The 18,770-nt window shown below is 46.5% G+C and overlaps 1 protein-coding gene across 2 annotated transcripts in view; it reads right to left on the reverse strand.

The window, feature by feature from the left end:
• The window catches only part of GOLGA7B (golgin A7 family member B), a 30,596-nt gene extending 12,415 nt beyond the window's left edge, over positions 1 to 18,181 (reverse strand). For both annotated transcript variants that reach the window (XM_070363585.1, XM_070363586.1), the window contains exons 1-2: positions 15,176 to 18,181; positions 454 to 759 (exon numbers count right to left, since the gene is read on the reverse strand). In XM_070363585.1, coding sequence (XP_070219686.1) covers positions 454 to 465 — 12 coding nt within the window. In that variant the 5' untranslated portion in view covers positions 466 to 759; positions 15,176 to 18,181. The remainder of the gene's footprint in view (positions 1 to 453; positions 760 to 15,175) is intronic.
• Positions 18,182 to 18,770: the final 589 nt, after the last annotated feature.

Consider the following 18,770-nt stretch of genomic DNA (forward strand, 5'->3'; position numbering starts at 1 on the left):
TCTGCCAGACTTTTGGGATCAGAAGCTAGATGGCTGCATCGCATAGCAACAGCAGCCAGCCGCCTTCCCTCCCTAAAACAGGCTCAGGCTCGTCTCCAGCCCTCTAGGGAAGTGGTTTCAGGACTTGCAGTCCGTGAGAAGGGGAAACCCCAGCTGAAGCCCCGGAACAACCCTGGCGCTAGTGCCAACAAGTGGTGCAGACAGCTTCGGGACTCAGATGAGGAAGATTGACACGCCAGGGGTCAAAGGAGCTCCAATGAGGAGCCCCTTTCTTCCACCCTGCCATTCCACCTCCCCGCTACGCCCTCCCTGCGCACCTGATCGGGGAAAGCCACCCCATCCCATCTTACCCCAGCCCCCTCATCCAACCCCATTCCACCCTTTCCCGCCCCTAGAAGCGATCTCTTCCCACAGCAGTCAGGCATTGACTGCGGGCCGGTGCTCGCCGCCTACCTCAGTGGCCATGTTCCGGGGGCGCTGACTGCTCCGAGCCCGCTGCGGGCCCCGTCGAGGAGAGATGTTGGCGCTGCTGACTCCGGGAGCAGGTGGGTTGACGGCGACAAGACCCGGGCCCGGGCGCTGTCCGCGGTGCTGATGCGAACGTCGCGGACCCGAGCGCCTATGGGCGGGTGGGCCGGCGGGCGCTTAGGTCCTGGAGACGATCACTGTGCTGTCCGCGGTGCTGATAAGAGCTCCGGGCCGGAGAGGCGAGGCCGCACCCGAGGCTCTTCAGGGCCCGATCGCTAGTTGCCGCTGCTCCTGCAGGCAACGGCCTGGTTATCTTTGACAGCGGCGGCGGGCTTGGGGGCGGCGGGGAGGGGGTAGGAGGGGCCAGGCGCCTCCGCAGATCGGGAGCGGGAAGCGGAGGCCCCCAGACTCCGGCGCCCGCCCGCCGGAGAGGAGCCCCGCCCGCGGCCAGAGGCTCCGCTCCCGCCGGGCCTGGAGGCCCCGCCTCTCCTGCCTGTCCTTCCCCCTAATAAGAGCGCCAGGAGCTCTGCGCTCACTGCCGAGGCCTCCCAGGGCTTCCAGACTAGGAGGAAAGAGAGGTAGGACCATTCTGGGACAAGACATTCCAGCTTGCCAAGGCTGACGGTCCTAGACTCGTTCGCAGGCCCCCAGGTGCGGCTGCCTTTACCGTTCCAACACCCCTCTTCCCAACCCCTCCCCCACCATGGCCCAGGCTGCCTCTTATGTTTTTGTTTTTCTCTTTTTTCTCTTACGTTTCTTCTCTGTGGCCCCCTCTCGAGGCCTGCATGTACATTCCTTCCTCTCCCCTCTGTCCTTTTCACTGCCATGAAACCTATCAGCTAGAGGAGGATGCTGCAGACCACAGATAATCGTTTCCTTTCTTTAAATATGTGCCCTTGTTTCATCCCCAGAAATACCCTGGGGTCCCTGCTTTCAGGGAGCGCCAGACTGAAGCCAGGCTCTCCTTGCTGCTTTTCCTGGCTCTGACCCCAACCCTAGTCTTCCCTCTCTCCTCTGAAATCCCAGAGTTTACACACACACACCATCACCACACTTAAAAACCACAAGCAGATGGTGCCAAACTGGTATGCCCACCCTTTAAGGATGGCAGGTCTGGCTCTGGCGCCTCTTTCACATTTTTCAACATCACACCTTCCAACCAGATAACCTATCTATTTGCATAATAAACAAAAATGAAGCACCAACACAGGTGCCCTTTTATACACCCATATACTTCCCTTGGTCTCTGAGAGAAAGCTGGGAATACTCCTCTGCAACTCACAGTTGCCTGAGGGTTAACACACACAGTTAGCCAGGAGACCTGGGTCCTGGCTCAGGCAGTATGACCTTAAGTAAGCACTTCACATCTGGTCTTCTTTCTGTAAACTGAGTATTGAACTTCACTAGATTATTTCTAGGGCTCTTTCTTTTTCCTCAACCTTTTATTTTAAAAATTTCAAACATACAGAAACTTTGAAAGGTTAGTACAATGAACTGTACTATCCACCTAGCTTCACCAATCGTTAGCATTTTGTCACATTTGCTTGATAGATACAGAAACATAGAGATATAATTGGCTAGATTATTAGAAAGTAAGTGAGGGTTTATTCTTAAGTACTTCACCATGTATCTCCTACAAATAAGGGCATTCTCCTATCTAATCACAATATTATTATCACACTTTAAAAAGTTCCATATCATCTTATATTCTAGGATACCTTATTGCCCCTAAAAGACATTAATAGCAATGACCCCTCAGAGCATCTCATGTTTAATAGCTAACATTTGTTAAGCACTTATGATGTGCCAGACCATATTCTACATACTCTACATGTATTATCTTATATAATCCTCATAATTATTCTTTGAATTAAATGCCTTTTATTATTTCTACTTTACAAATGAGGAAACTGAGTAAGTTACTGGAGGTCACATGGCCTGTGAGGAACAGAGGCAAGATTCAAACAAGGCAGTCAAGCTCCAGGGCTCGTGTGGTTGATCCCCTTATCTGTACTGTCTCCTTCCAGCATTGTGTAGCCTATAAATTAGCAAAACAGTAACCACATCTCCAATTGCCTATTTCACAGATAAAAACACTGAGTCCCCAAGGATAAGGACATTGCCAAAGAAATTAAAGGCAGATGTTTCATTTCACCTATAGCTTTGCAAATGATTTGGCATTGAACAACAACCTGAAAATATCTGTGAATCCCATGGTGGTCTCTGGTAATAAACAAACACACATCTGATGATCTCCATGTATACCTCTCCCAGTTCCTTACACTTGGTTTTGATCATATTAATTAGACAGCCATCTGAAAACCACTCTCTTCCCTTGAAGATAACACACCTGGATGAGTGCATTCTATGTATATTTGTTGAACACCTACTATGTACCAGGCATTTTTCTAGGAGATTGGGATACAGGGATGACTAAATGCACGAAGATTTTGTACTTACTGAAACTTATATTAATAGGGGAATGATCAATAATGGATTAGCAAAGAGCATCAAATATCTCAAGTTGTAATCAACAATAGGAAGAAAAGTAAAGCACGGTAATGAGATAGAGATGGGGGTAGAGGGTATTTTAGAAAAAATAGGGCAAATAGAACAAAAAGGGCACCTTTTTGTTAAGGTGACATTTGGGCAGAGGCCTGAAGGAAGTGAGAGAATTTAGCATGCAGTTATCTGAGAAAGTTGACAAAGCTTAGAGGACAGAGTATGAGGGCTCTGAGGCAGGAGTGGGCTTGGCATGTTCAAATAGCAGGGAGACCAGTGTAGCTAGACTGGAGGGGGCAAAGGAAAGAGAGACAGAAGCTGAAACCAGAAAGGGAGCAGGAGCCAGGTTTTATATGACTTGTCGGCCCTCATGAGGATTTTGGATTCCATTCAGAAAGTGGGATGGCAATCCTTAAAGATTTAGAGTAGAGGCGTGGTATTATCTAATTGCAGTTTTTAATAGATTGCTCTAGATGCTAGGGTTGGCAGAGATGCAAGAACAGAAGCAATGAGGCCAATTAGGAGGCTGTTAGAGTTATCCAGGCAAGATATGGTGGTGGCTGAGATTAGGGGAGTAACAGTGGAGATGGTGAGAAGTGACCAGACTCTAGATATTTATAACTTGGAGGTAATGCTGAAAGGACCTGTGGATAGACTGAGGTTGCAACATGAAATAAGTTAAAGATGATTCCAAGTTTTGAAGTCTCAGCCCCTGAAACAAAGGAGTTGTTATTTACTGAGGGAGGAAGACTAAGGGCTGAGCAAGGATGGGGAATACAGAGTTTGGATGTGTTTAGTTGATTCAGGGTATTTTTAATATTTATTATTTGGCTGCATTAGGTCTTAGGTGCAGCTTGAGGGATCTTCATTGCATAACCTGAGACCTTTCGTTGTGGTGCATGGATTCCCTAGTTGTGGCACACTGGCTTAGATGCTCTGTGGCATGTCAGACCCCAGTTCTCTGACCAGGGACTGAACTCGCATCTCCTGCATTGCAAGGTGGACTCTCAACCACTGGACTCACCAGGGAAGTCCCCTTGGTTTAGGTTTGAAGTCTGTATGCATGTTATACATCTTAGTAAAATACGCAGTTGGCATTCAGGGAAGAGGTAGAGGGTTCGAAATAAAAATTTCAGGAATCATCAATATGTGAATGGTATTTAAAACCATGGGTCTAGATGAAATTATCTAAGAAATGGGTAAGGCTAGAAAAAAATTAAGAATCAGTCCTGGTACTTTATTACTTACAGGTTGGGAAGACAAAGGATTCTAAGAGTGGCCAGTGAAGTAGAAGGAGACCTGAAGGAGAGTGGTATCCTGGAGCCAAGTAAGAAACCTGGTAACAGAGTCTTACCTGCTGCATTGAGTGCTGCTCGCATATGGAATAACATTAGAATAACATGAAGACTGAGAAATAACCATTGGACCTGGCGGCAAGAAGGTCACTGGTAATCTTGATAAGGGCTGTTTCAGTGGAGCATGGAGATGAGATTCTGATTAAAATGGGTTTGAGAGTCAGAATGGAGGAGAGGAAGCAGAGATACTGGGAGTGTGGACAACTCCTTTAGTCATTCTGCTGTAAAGGAGAGTGACAAGTAGTATGGTGGCTTGAGGGAGAGGAAGGAGCAAAGGAGGTTCTTTTAAATTGGAGACGTTAGAGTCTGGGGTTTGCTGACAGGAATAATCTACCAGAGAGGAAACACTGATGGCTCTGAAAAAAGAGGGTTAATAGCAGAAGCAAGCCCTTAAGAGGTCAGCAGAGAATGGGCAAACACGGAGGGGGTGGCTTTGGAAAGGAGCACAGACAATTTCCCATCACAAATACGATGGAAGAATCACAGTACAGGCTACCGGTATAAGTAGACTAGGAGGTTTTGTGGTGCAAGTTAAGACCTGAGCTCTACACCTTATTCCTCTTCTACTAGCTGAGACCCGCATGCATCACAACATTTCTAAACAAGTACATTCAACCATTATGTATGAAGAGTTTGCTGTGTGCCAAGCGCGGTGCTGGCACTCTCCTGTAGAGCCCAAGGAGAGTTCTCCTTACCAGTGAAATTACAGGACTAGGACTCTGTACAGAACCTTGAATTCATCCATGCAAGGATGAATGATCCCTTCTAATATCCAGCTCCTCTGACTAGAAAAAGACAGTAACAGCCTCAGCCTTTTATTACTACATTGCCTCCAGGGTTGTTATCACAGTCTTGACAGACCTCAGGCTTAGAGGCATCAAAGTGGAAGCTATGGAGAGAGACCCATTTTCGGAGTGAGCAGAGCTTCCTATAGTACTGACTCGAGGCTGCAATGGAATCCTACAGAATGGGATGTTCCCACACTCCAGTCACTTGGACTTTAACTCTGGAGGAAGGAGAAGATGCTGAGATTTAATCTGACTGATCATTATTACCCAGCTGCCTGGGGACAAACCAGCCCCTATGCAAGAGCCTAGCTCTTTGATGTTTTTTGTCATAAATTAATGAGTTTGCCCACAAAATAACATCAAAGGAGATCCACTAACTAATTCAGTGTTATCATCCTCTAATCTTCGGCTGCATTGGAAAGTCTCCCCCAAAAGGACCACAGCCAGAAAAAGAAACCAGCGGAAAAATTTGGAAATCATGCTACCTGGAAAGAGATGAGAGGAAGACGAAGTCCTGCAGACTGCAGAAGAGACAGAGAAAGAGCTGCCTAATCTCAGGGCAAGGAAGAAAAAGCAGGAGGGGGATGGAGATTCTCAGCACTTAGGTCTGGAAAGAAGACAACTGCATGCAGGCTTGAGGGGAAATTGTGGTCTGTGAAGTCTTAAATGGTGTCATTTCAGAGCACACTGTGGAGACTACAAGGAAGTGTGTGGTAGGAAACCATGTCCCTGGAGTCAGATGACATGGGTTTCAACCTCCGGCTTCTGCTGTTCACTGTATGATCACCAGCAAGTCTCAGTCTCTCTGGGCCTCTGTTCTCTGATGTGTAAATTGGTGGCAACAATTTTCTTCCCCAGACAAAATCCCTCCAAGTATAGGAGGCTATCTCTTGATACCACCTACTCTTTCAAATCTGGTCTTTCAAGAGGACAACAGGAAAAGATTTATGGAGATGCTTGCTAAAGATCCTCCCACAGTAACGTTTCTTCCAGGCCAAGCAAGTTTTCCTAAAGCACAGAAAAAAATAGCCAGCATGCTTTATTTAATTCACTGAACAGATGCTAAAAAAAAAAAAAAAACAACCCACTGTATACCAGACAGAAAGATGACCATGGGATGTTTTCAACCCCACAAGGACCCCAAACTCTAATCAAGTGATGACAAGTCTCCATGATAAGTATTGAGGCAGAGATGGTTTCTTTAGAAACTGAGGTCCAGAAAAAGTTTCCCAACTACATGACATTTGGGCTTGGACTTCAAAGATTACTATCATATCCCCAGACAGTGGATGAAGGAACACCGTGTGAAAAGGCATGAAGGCATGAAAGGTTCCTAGAAACACAGAACCTTTGGAACTTCAGACTCAGGAAAGCAGCTGCAAGGTAGTATCAAGGATGACTGCAAAGGCCCTGGAAACATGAATGAAAGGGACCTACTCTAAAAATAGTACCAGAGCAGGCAGACAGTGACACTTGTCTGGAAGTGGAGTCACTAGGAGGTGACTAAGCAAATGGGAGGTTGCCACCGTTTCTTCATTCATAGTCTCCATGTCTCTCTCTCTCTCTTTTTCTCTCTTCCTTTTTCTTTTACAGGAAGTGGAGTGGGAGGCAAGTTTCCATAAGAATTCACAGCTACCCCAAGAGAAACTGCTGATACTGGGATTCTTAGCTGCAGTGCATTCCTGTCATGATGACAGCCACCAAGCTGGAAGCCCGGCAGAATTCCCAAAGAACCCCTGTTCTGAGAATGGTTCCAAAGGCCCTCTGCAGGAGCAATTATCGAAGGACTGACTGCAGGGTCTCACCTCCACACTGGCAACAAATTCACCAATTACTTCCAACTGTAGCCAACTGGGGGGAAGACTGCAAGGCTTCTAAGTGATGGAAGTTCTTTAGAGAAGTAAATAGGCAGGAGCATAAAGGGTAATGGGTGCTTATAAAGCATCATTAATCATGAGAGCCAAAAGGAGTTCAATCCAATTTCACTGGCAGAAACCTTTGTTCAAAAGAAACCTTGCATAAAAGTCAGAGACATAAAACAAATCAGAGAAAGTGGATTTGCATGAATGGGGGGAAGACTTACCTACTTTCCCACCCTCTCACTCCCTACAAAAACCCCCAACACACCCCTCTCCAGACCTCCCAGGACTCAGTAGAATATGGGGTCTATTTTTAATCGTGAAAGTAACACATGCCTATGATTTTAAAAATCCAAACATACAGCTGCTAAGTCGCTTCAGTTGTGTCCAACTCTGTGCAACCCCATAGATGGCAGGCTACCAGGCTCCCCCATCCCTGGGATTCTCCAGACAAGAACACTGGAGTGGGTTGCCATTTCCTTCTCCAATGCATGAAAGTGAAAAGTGAAAGTGAAGTCGCTCAGTCGTGTCTGACTCTTCGCAACCCCATGGACTGCAGCCCACCAGGCTTCTCCGTCCATGGGATTTTCCAAACATACAGAAAGGCATACGATAAAAAGCAAGAGTCCCCTATCTACTGTATTCTACATGTTCCTACCTTCAAGTCATTTCTCCCCTGGAAGAAATGACTTTTCACTCTTTAGCTGTTTCTGCTTTGAATTCTGATTTTTTAGAAGTTTTCTTTACATTGCTAAATGATATGCCTGTAGTTCTATTTCTTGTTTTATTAACTTTAGAAACCTTTTTCCTGTTTTCTGCTGTGGCAACAGAGAACTTAACTCACCCTGCCACCCTCACATACCAATATAATTACAGCACTATTTGAATTTAACTTTTATTTTTATCAAACTAATACACATGTAGTTAGTTTAAAATTCCAGCCAGGGACAAGGGTTTATCATGAAAAACAGAAGCCCTGTCCTGCAACCACTATGTAAAGCTGTATGGAGATTCCACAAAAGACTAAAAATAGAACTACTGTATAATTCAGCAATCACACTCCTGGGTATACATCTGAAGAAAACAAAACACTAATTTGAAAGTATACATGCACTCCAATGTTCATAGCAGCATTATTTAGAAGATCCAAGATACGGAACCAACCTAAGTGCCCATCAACAGATGAATGGATAAAAAAGATGTGGCTTATATACACAATGAAATAGGAATACTGCTCAGCCATAAAAAAGAAAGGAAGTTTTGCCATGGCTAGAACTAGAGGGTACTGCTGCTGCTAAGTCACTTCAGTCGTGTCCAACTCTGTGCGAACCCATAGACGGCAGCCTACCAGCCTCCCCGGTCCCTGGGATTCTCCAGGCAAGAACGCTGGAGTGGGCTGCCATTTCCTTCTCCAATGCATGAAAGTGAAAAGTGAAAGTGAAGTCACTCAGTCGTGTCCGACCCTCAGCGACCCCATGGACTTCAGCCTTCCAGGCTCCTCTGTCCATGGGATTTTCCAGGCAAGAGTACTGGAGTGGGGTCTCATTGCCTTCTCCGAGAGGATACTATGCTTAGTGAAATAAGTCAGACAGAGAAAGACAAATACTGTGTGTTATCATCTAAAAACTAAAATAAATGACTGAATATAACAAAACAGAAATCAACTTACAGATATAGAGAACAAACCAGTGGTTATCAATGGGGAGAGGAAAGGGGTAAGGGCATAATAAACAGAGAGGATTAAGAGTTTTTCTATACAAACTACTACGTATAAAATAAGAAAGCTACAAGGATATATTGTATAGCACAAGGAAGGAATATAGTCGATATTTTATAAGAAATATAAGTGGAGTGTAATCTATACAGTTTTTGAATCACTGTTGTTCACCTGAAACTATATTATTAATCAACTAGACCTCAATTAAAAAAGTTGTCTTCTTGTAAAAAAATGAAATAAATAAGCTACAAGGATATATTGTACAACACAAGGAATTAGCCAATATTTCATAAAAATTTTAAATGGGGTATAATCTAAAATTTTTTGAATCACTATGTTATACGCCTGAAATCAGTGTAAGATTATAAATCAACCTCATATACCTCAATAGAAAAAAAAAATACTTACATCCATATTTTTTAAAAACAGGAAAAAAAACAGAAGCCCTGCTCCTTGTCTCCCTTGCTTCTCATTCTATCTATCCTCCTGCCCACTAAGTTAAATTGACTTGTGAGAATAAAAAACCTCTGTTTGGTTCCCCTTCTTGTTCTTTGTCTGTAGCATTCATCACCTTTGCTAGCAAACAATGTAACTTACTCATTATGTCTTCCGTTTGTCTTGTCTGCTAAATTGTAAGCTTGAGCAGAGTCTTTACCCTGGCTCCTATTTCACTGATGTATCCCAAATGTGTGTTATAATGTCTTACAACAAATTCGAATTAATTAAACAAAATCCTCTATAAGGGGAAGAGAAAGAAGCAGAGTTTCTGTGAGATGGTGTTAGAACCAATCATTTTACATCTGCTTTCTTCTTTGGGAAGCAATAAATATAAATGAAAATTTATTTTGTAGATTATAACAAAATTATTTTGGATGGTGGGAAAGGTGCTACAGTAGACAAAGACCTCAATTCAGACCCACTTATTGGCTACGCATGTTTGGACAAGTTGGTCCAACTGCCTTGGAGAGAAAGTAGCTATTTGCGGAGGTTGGTAGAGCCTGGGTAGGAAATAAATGTCGAGGATGTGGTCTTTGCCCTCCCAGTTCTCCCAAGGAGCGGTCCTGCTATAGAAGGGGTACTTCCTCCAGAAACAACGGCCACCATGGGCCCCAGAGCCAGAGGCCATTAGATCATGGGTTGAGCACTGGACGCTGGCAAGAAAGAGAATACTGTCCTGAGCCCACCCACCCAGCACTAGGAGTCCCCTTCCAAAGCCCATCAGACCCAGGAAGCCTTTCTTGAACCACCTCGCTCCAACACAGGGCTTTATACACACCTCTCTCATGGCTTTTATCATGCCATGCTTGGCCTGGTAGACTCTACAGAGCTTTCGGAATTCCTGACCACCAGCTAGGTCACAGGGCAGGTTCCAGTGATTGGAACGCTTCCGTGGTCTTCCGAGTTCTGCCAGCCAGTTCACCATTCCCTGCCTGTCATCTAGTCCTCTTTCCATGCCCCCTGATATGGCCCTGTATGTGTAGCTTCCTCCCCTAACAAATCTCACCCTCTCTTCACCAAGGCCACACCATCCATCCCAGCTCCTCTGGGGTCCAACCCACGTGGCCCTGCTTATCCCTCCCAGCCCTTCCCCCGACCTGTCTCCTTTACACTCTCCATGCCAACCAGAGCCATGTGTGACTTTTATCTTCAAATAAAAGTCCTTTAAATGTGCTACATTCTGTGTCACTTCTGAGCCTTCATATGTACTCTGCCTGGTATGTTCTTTCCCTCCTCTTCACCTGGATAAATCTCTTCAGGCCCCAGACTAACATTTACTTCCTTAGGTAATATAGTTTTTATTTTCTTTTCCCCTACATTTTGTTTGTTCTGATTATATTTATTGAAATGTTATTTTTTGTTGATTCTAGGATTCTTTACCAACTATGCCACCTGGGAAACCCCCAATAATAAAAAATTGAGACTTGTAAAAACTAAAGTAAAAAATAAAATTTACTGTCTCAGAGAAGCCTTCCCTGGCATTTCAGCCACAGTTGTGGTGGCAGTGGTTTAGTTAATAAGTCCTGTCCCACTCTTTTGTGACTCTGCGGACTGTAGTCTGCCAGGCTCCTCTGGTCATGGGATTTCCCAGACAAGAACACTGGAGTGGGTTGCCATTTCCTTCTCCAGGGGATCTTCCTGACCCAGGGATCAAACCAGTGTCACCTGAATTGGCAGGTGGATTCATTACCACTTGAGCCAACTGGGAAACCCTTAGCCATGGTAAGGTGCCCCTATTAAGAGCACCTTATACTTGCCCTACAAAACACTCATACTTTCTAAAATGTATTTATCTGTTTTCTTATTAGACCGTAAGTTCCTTGAGGGCAAGAACCTGTCTCCTCAGATGCACTCTTAGTGTTCAGAATAGTACCTAGAACATAGTAGATGCTCAATTAATGTTTGTACAGGAGATGGGCTGATTTACAAGAAAGGGCATGGCTCCATTCAGTTCCCCAACCTTGAGCCTCAGCAAGGAGAAGCATGCTTCCAGTCACAACGGACTTTACCGTCTTGATTTTGGGAAACCCAGCTTAGGCACCATGACACAGTGGGCAACTGTCAGGTGCCCTGGTGACATATTCAGACAATGAGTGTTTTGGGAAATCTCACAGGAGGGAGGGAGAGATCCCAGGGTCTGGTGACTGAAGTCTTACCCTGCCCCAAGGGATGGAGGTGGTTTTGGAAAGATGTGGCATTTGACACTTACAAGAGGAGGTCAGGCAGGGTTGGACAAATGTGCTGCTGGAAGTTAAGGAAGGGGGAGGTACATGTGAAAGAGCAAACCACTCTGGCTGATTTGAACTACTCTGCAGAGAAACAAGACTGGAGCCAGACAGTGAAGAGCCATGAAAGCGAGGCAGTGGGGGCTCAACGAGGGATCCAGAACAGTGAGGGACACAAGGAAAGCAACGTACCGGATGGGTCATCTGGGAGCATCCTGGGGACGGGTGAGACGGGAGGGGCTGAAGCAGGAAGAGCAAGGAGGAGACTTGTGCTAGACCAGGTGGGCATGGGCCACTGCCCAGGGATGAGGGCCAAGGGACAGATTCAAGAAACATTTTAAATGCAGTCATTATCAGCTGCTGCTTCTGGCTGAATACATGAGATGAGGAAGGGAAGAGACAAAGAGGATGCAAGACATCCGTCCATCTCCGTGGCTGGGATATGCCATGGTCGGATATTCACAAAGGCAGATTAGGTAACTCTATACATGCCAGATGTAAAGGATAGGAGAAGCTTCAGTGATTTTTTAGAAAAAAGGAGATAGTACAAGCCTATAGGACTTCAGTCACTCAACCATGTCGACTCTGTGCAACCCCATGGACTGTAGCCCACCAGGCTCTTCTGTCCATGGAGATCTCCAGGCAAGAGTACTGAAGTGGGTTGCCATTCCCTTCTTCAGGGGATTTTCCCGACCCAGGGATCAAACCTGGGTCTCCCACATTGCAGGCAGAATCTTTACCATCTGAGCCACCAAGGAAGAGGTCTCTCTATAAAAGTACAGTTGATGCTATAAGAATGGGTCACTTTACCTTGGGAGAGGAAATACAGAGAGCTTTGAGAAAGGGACTGTCTGTCTAGCCTTGGGCAAGATGGTACAATTAAAGTAGAAGATAATGTCATCTACTAACTGGATAGCCTTGTGCTTAGTCACTCAGTCGTGTCCAACTCTTTGCAACCCCATAGATTTTGGCCCTCCAGGCTCCTCGGTCCATGGGGATCTGCAGGCAGGAATGCTGGAGTGGGTTGCCATGCCCTCCTCCAGGAGATCTTCCCAACCCAAGGATCGAACCTAGGTCTCTTGCATCACAGGTGGATTCTTTACTCTCTGAGCCACCAGGAAAGCCCCAAAATTCTGGAGTGGGTAGTCTATCCTTTCTCCTGGGAATGTTCCCAACCCAGGAATCGAACCAGGGTCTCCTGCATTGCAGGTGGATTCTTTACCGGCTGAGCTACTCGGGATAGCCTTGGGCAAGTTAATTAACCTCTCAAATCCTAGGTTCCATATATGTGATGTGGGGATAATAATAACTAAGCAGTAAATAAAATGACCACTGGAAAGAGCCAAATTTGGCTCCTATCATGGCATCCGGTCCCACCACTTCATGGGAAATAGATGGGGAAACAGTGGAAACAGTGTCAGACTTTCTTTTTCTGGGCTCCAAAATCACTACAGATGGTGACTGCAGCCATGAAATTAAAAGACACTTACTCCTTGGAAGGAAAGTTATGACCAACCTAGATAGTATATTCAAAAGCAGAGACATTACTTTGCCAACAAAGGTTCATCTAGTCAAGGCTATGGTTTTTCCTGTGGTCATGTATGGATGTGAGAGTTGGACTGTGAAGAAGGCTGAGCGCCGAAGAATTGATGCTTTTGAACTGTGGTGTTGGAGAAGGCTCTTGAGAGTCCCTTGGACTGCAAGGAGATCCAACCAGTCCATTCTGAAGGAGATCAGCCCTGGGATTTCTTTGGAAGGAATGATGCTAAAGCTGAAACTCCAGTACTTTGGCCACCTCATGTGAAGAGTTGATTCATTGGAAAAGACCCTGATGCTGGGAGGGATTGAGGGCAGGAGGAGAAGGGGACGACAGAGGATGAGATGGCTGGATGGCACCGCTGACTCGATGGACGTGAGTCTGAGTGAACTCCGGGAGTTGGTGATGGACAGGGAGGCCTGGCGTGCTGCAATTCATGGGGTCGCAAAGAGTTGGACACGACTGAGCGACTGATCTGATCTGATCTGATGTAGCAAGTGTTCAATAGGGGCAGTTCATGGTGAGCAGTCAGTGCAAGAGGAAGAGAAGGAAGGCAAGAATCCCAGTGGGACCTCCAGGAAAAAAAGAAAGAGAGGAAGGTAGATAGAGACCCCAGACTCTGAAGCATCACAGAAGCCCAAGGAGGCAAAGTTCTCCAAAGGGTAGATGAACAGTGTCAAGTATTATAGGAAGTTCAAGAGCAACTGGAGTGTTAGGAATTACATTCCTGAATCTTCAGAATGTAATCTGGAGGAGCACAAAAGAAGTTAGTCAACAAAATAGAAAAAAAAAAGGCAAGAGAAGACATCCATACAAAGACAACCCTGTCAGTCAGAATGTTTGAGCTGCAAAAAGATGATTTTACTAACATAGTTTGATCAAAAAAAAAAAAAAAACACTAAATTAACATAACAAGAAGTTTGGAGTATGGGAGCACCAGGATTAGCTCAGAGGTCCAGCCAAGTCCCTAAGAACCCCGGCTTTGTCCATCCTGTCTCAACAACATCCTAAGCACACTGGTTTCTCATCCTCAGACTTATTGCCTTCTAGTTGCAAGATGGCTGCCTCAGCCCCAAACATCATGTTCTTATATATAAACATCCATGGCAAGAAAGAAGGTAGAGAGCCTACTTCCTTTTCCCAGAGAAATAAATGTTCAAAAAATATTTCCCATAAGCCTCCTACCAGAAGTCCCCTTATGTCTCATTGGCCAGACTGAGTCATATAGCCATTTGTAGCTGCAAGGGAAGCCAGGAAAGTTTCTGGCATTTTCAGACTCTATAGGAGGAGGAAGGCTTGAAGAAGAGGTAGAAAATCATGAGGAACTTGGGTCTGTGACCAACATGTCTGCCACACTACTAATTTTTAAAATCTGGAAATCATAAATAGAGGGATGCTGAAGATAAGAGGAAAGACAGAAGGAGTGGGATCATAAAGGAGACAGAAAAGGACCAAGTTTGAGAGAGTAGAAAGCTCGTGTCCTCTGCTATAGGCAAGAAGAATATAGGTGGGCATAGAAACAGATTCTGATGAGGAAAGCCAATATAGCCGCATTGGTGAAGACACCAGAAAATGAAGAAGGAACACAGAGAGATTCTACCCTCTAGATGAGCGAACATTACAACGATAATGAAGCAGGCAGAATAGCTGTGGAGTAACAAGAACACTTCTGTATTATGTTCTACCTAATGGGAAAATAATTTAGTGTGATCCCATATAATTCCAGCAAACCCACTCCTAGATGTATACCTTGTGGGTGTGTATTCAGTTATGAACAGGAGCATTTATAACAGCCCTGGTTATGAAATTAAAAAAAAGAAAAGACCTTAAAACAACCCAACTATCTTTAGGCCAGAAAATGAATAATCAAGTCATGCTCTATTCCTACAATGCGATCCTATCTAGTAGTAACAGCATGCACGAATTTTAGGAAAATAGTGTGGAATTAAAAAGGCACATGGCAGAAGAATACACAGTGTCGTTCCATTTATATAAAGTTTCAAAACATGCAAAAACTAAAACATTACTCAGGTCTATAAACATAAGCTGAAAACTATTAAGAAGAGAAAAGAAAAAATATGTATACACAAAATTCCAGAAGGTGGGTTAGCTCCAGGGAAAAGAAGGGAACTGCACACGGATTCCATATGGGAAGGCAGCACTCTCATTCTTAAACTGAGTGGCATTCACTGTGCTCTTATGCTTTATGCGTGCATGCTGACTCACCTCAGTCGCGCCTGACTCTTTGCGACCCTATGGACCGTAGCCCGCCAGGCTCCTCTGTCCATGGGATTCTCCAGGCAAGAATACTGGAGGGGGTTGTCATTTCCTTCTCCAGGGGAATCTTCTCCAACCAGGGATCGAACCCGCATCTCTATGTCTCCTGCACTGGCAGGCGAGTTCTTTACCCCTCGCATCTCCTGGGAAGCCTCTTATTCTTTATACTTTATACATACTCCAGAAATATTCTCTTTGTACCTGCTGACTAATTAAAACAATCTAAAGATGAGAAAGAAGAGAGAATCAGGGGGAAATGAAGGCATGCGTGCCAGCCCACAGTGAGGGCAGAAGTCCCTCTCACCAGATTACCGTTTAGAACACACAGAGCTCAGACCACTGGGTTTGTTACCACGCAAGTCTGACGAGTTCTGTCTGAGTGTCAGCTGGAATGGGGAAAGCCCCACATTTAAGGAGAGATGGGATTGAGGACAGGGGTTGGATGGGAAAAGAGCCAAGGGGTTCAAATGTTTTTCCTTGAGGAAGTAGGGGTGGAAAGAGGAATAAGAATTGCTCCCCATGTGGAAGGCCGGCCTGTGCTGGGCCCTGGGGTTTTCCATGGTCTCATTGAGGCCTCCAAGAGGCTTGTACAGGGGAGTTACTAGTTCCATCCCATCCAAGAGGAGCAGAGGTTTAACTAAGCTAAGTTACATGCTCAGGACACACAGGGAGTCCGTGAGAAAGCCAGACACCTGTGACAATGAACAGACCCCTCCAGATCTGGGCCGCCTCCAACCTTAGCTCACACTACACGGACCATCCATCCATCCCTCCTCTCAGCTGAGTCTCTTGCACATCCTGTCCCCTCTCCCAGAAACACCTTACCACATCTTTCCCTAGGAGAGTCCTTCCCACCTTTGGGTCTCAGCTTTAATGACACTGCTCAGAAGCCTCCTAGGCCACCCACTCCAGATGGCCCCTCGTACTCTCCTCCCCTGGACTCTGTGCTTGGCCTCCTTGCACTTCACCTGTTCACAGGTGTATTGCTTTGCTTGTTTACCGTCACTCCCGAGCCCTAGAAGATGGGCTTCTCGAGGGTAGGGACGATATGCCTCTCTTTTACCATAGTATTCCCAGTGCCTAGCCCTAGGCCTGGTATGCGGCAGGGACTTAATAAATGCCTATTGAATGAATAAAAAGTTGGACCAGGGTGATGAAAGGAGGCCATGAGAGAAGACATGGAGACAGAGTCACATGGATGGCTCTGTCCATCCTCTGTGCCCAGGAGGGCATTTGGGGAATCCCCTCTGCCTTCAGACTGGTACCTGGGCAGCCCTGAGTTTCCAGGAAGGAAGGAGAGAGGACCTTCCAGATGGCCAGGTTACTGGAAGCTTGAGCACAATTCTGCCCAGTGGGGACCCTCCCTTCCTCTATCTGTTTCTAAGGAGATCTTTCCCGATTGTGGCCTTGGGTTCTTGGCATCCACCATTCCGGAAAGATATGCTGAAATTGGAAAATGTTCAGAGATGAAGTATCTGAAACAATGCAGAAACAGAGGAAATGGATTGATTATAACATGAAAAGACCCACATTCTGGGTTTTGCCAAACTAACAGGGACAGGATCACTGCCTGTGAGACTCTAAGGCTGTGAAGCCCTAGAAGGGAGAAGAAGGGATGCTGGTGACATGAGAGAGTGTGGTTATGTGAAATGGAATCAAAGGAATCCCTGGGGATTTTAGGCTCAGTGGCAGGAACCCTTTCCTCCCAGTGAAATCTCTGCAGTTGGGCAGTATTTTCTCAATGAAAGGCATGGGGTGCCACCCGAACAGCCTAAGCCCATCTTAAGCCAAGCCCAGGAGCCTCTGCAAGCATGACAGCCTCATTATAGAAGGCTGGGGCCAGGTGTCAGAGAGGGAAGAGGCCATCTGATGGCAGTGTGGAGTCCTGGTTACTTGCACAGGCTCTGTGGTCAGAGACTGGATTCCAGCCCCAGTGTCCTGGCTGGTGGGGTGCAGTGGAGAGAGCATTGGATGAGGAGTCAGGAAGCCCAGCTTTGAGTCCCAGCTCCATGTCTTACCAGCTGCTTGACTTCTGACAGCTCAGAGTCCTCTGGACCTCAGGCTCTTCATCATTTAAAGAGGAGGGTGGGCCTCGTGACCCTAAGGGCTCGCCTAGGCCTGACACCTGAGATATGTAAATTCTCCTGTCTTACAGCTGCTCGAATATGTCTAGATTTTTCTCCCTCATTAGAGTCATTTTACATACAACACAGCAGGAAATTGGAATCCTCCAGACATTTCCGTGAACTTGAAGTCACTGTCAGAAGAATCTCCCCAATACCTGAGCAGGGATTCCCTCAGGGGTACCTCCTCAGGGGCCCTGTGGTCGGGCAGAAAGAGAAAGCTGGAAGGACCAGGCAGAAGTGTTCCACTCCGCCCTCGTGACCCCAGTTCTGCATCCAGATCCAAAGCTGGATAGAATCCAGGTCTCAGGGGGGTAGGGGGTGGGCGGGGAGCCCTCACCTCGGGGAAGCCCTCGCCTCGTGCCCAGGACAGGTTCCAGGAGACCAACTGACTCCCACAGTGCTTCGGACAGGCCTAGGATGGCTGGGCACTGCCGGAGGCTCAGCATTCTGCAGGAGAAACACAGAGCCAGCATCCTGGAGCAGCAGCAGCCTCCCATTGTTGAGGCCTCATTCAGCCTGAGCCAAGGGCCTTCTGTACATCATCCGGCTCAGTCCTCACAGCTGCCCAATGAGGAAGTGGTACCTTTACTGCAGTCATTTTCCTGATTGGCCAGCAACTTGCCCAAAGTGACACAGCTAATGAACAGTCCGGATTCCAACCCGTCTGTCCTCTTTCCAGAGTCTCCACTCCCCTAGTGGGAATTCAGAGACTAAAAGCCAGCCTATTCCAGAATCCCGCCCCTGCCAGCCTGCGATTCCATTAGCCACACTGGGAATTAAAGTATCGTATCTCCCCAAAGTCTCAGCGGAGACATGATAATATGATAAAACGGAAATGTCAGCTGTTCCAACAGGCCATGAGCAAATGGGACATAGGCTGTAGGAAGGGGAGGGGTCTTAGAGACCCACGGGGTGGCTCCAGCCAGTGCTCCTAAAGGAAAGGAGCCGAGCCCAGTGGAGTGACGGAGTGACCATGGTACCTTCCTCCCAGGCTTGGACTCAGGCCAGTAGTCTAGAAGAAGGGGGAATGCACCAGGGCGGAAAGTTTGCAGACACCTCCAAATGCGGTTCCAGCTGAATGGGAGGGCTGCAGCTGGAGCCCTGCTCCCAGGATCTAAATCAGGCCACACAGGCTCCTGGGCTCCCAGGCACTAGGCTGTTTGGGGAACCAGGGAAATTCCTCTGAAATGAGCCATCTACCCACCCCCATGCTCATTGAGTTTCCTGGCAGAGAGGGAGCCCCAGAGCAAGTGGAGGGGGCTGTGTTTTAAAATAAGCAGGGAAGCCTGCAGAGAGGATGAGCCTGTCAGTTAGAAGCCTGCAGTTCTGTGGCTCCTGTTGAAGAGATAGGAAGGCCTGGAGGAAACATCTTTCCAAAGAAGCAAGGTGAGCTTGGAGGTTCCAGTCAGGGGCTGGCC

Source organism: Bos mutus, chromosome 26 (assembly GCF_027580195.1).
Source record: "Bos mutus isolate GX-2022 chromosome 26, NWIPB_WYAK_1.1, whole genome shotgun sequence".
Classification (NCBI taxonomy): domain Eukaryota; kingdom Metazoa; phylum Chordata; class Mammalia; order Artiodactyla; family Bovidae; genus Bos; species Bos mutus.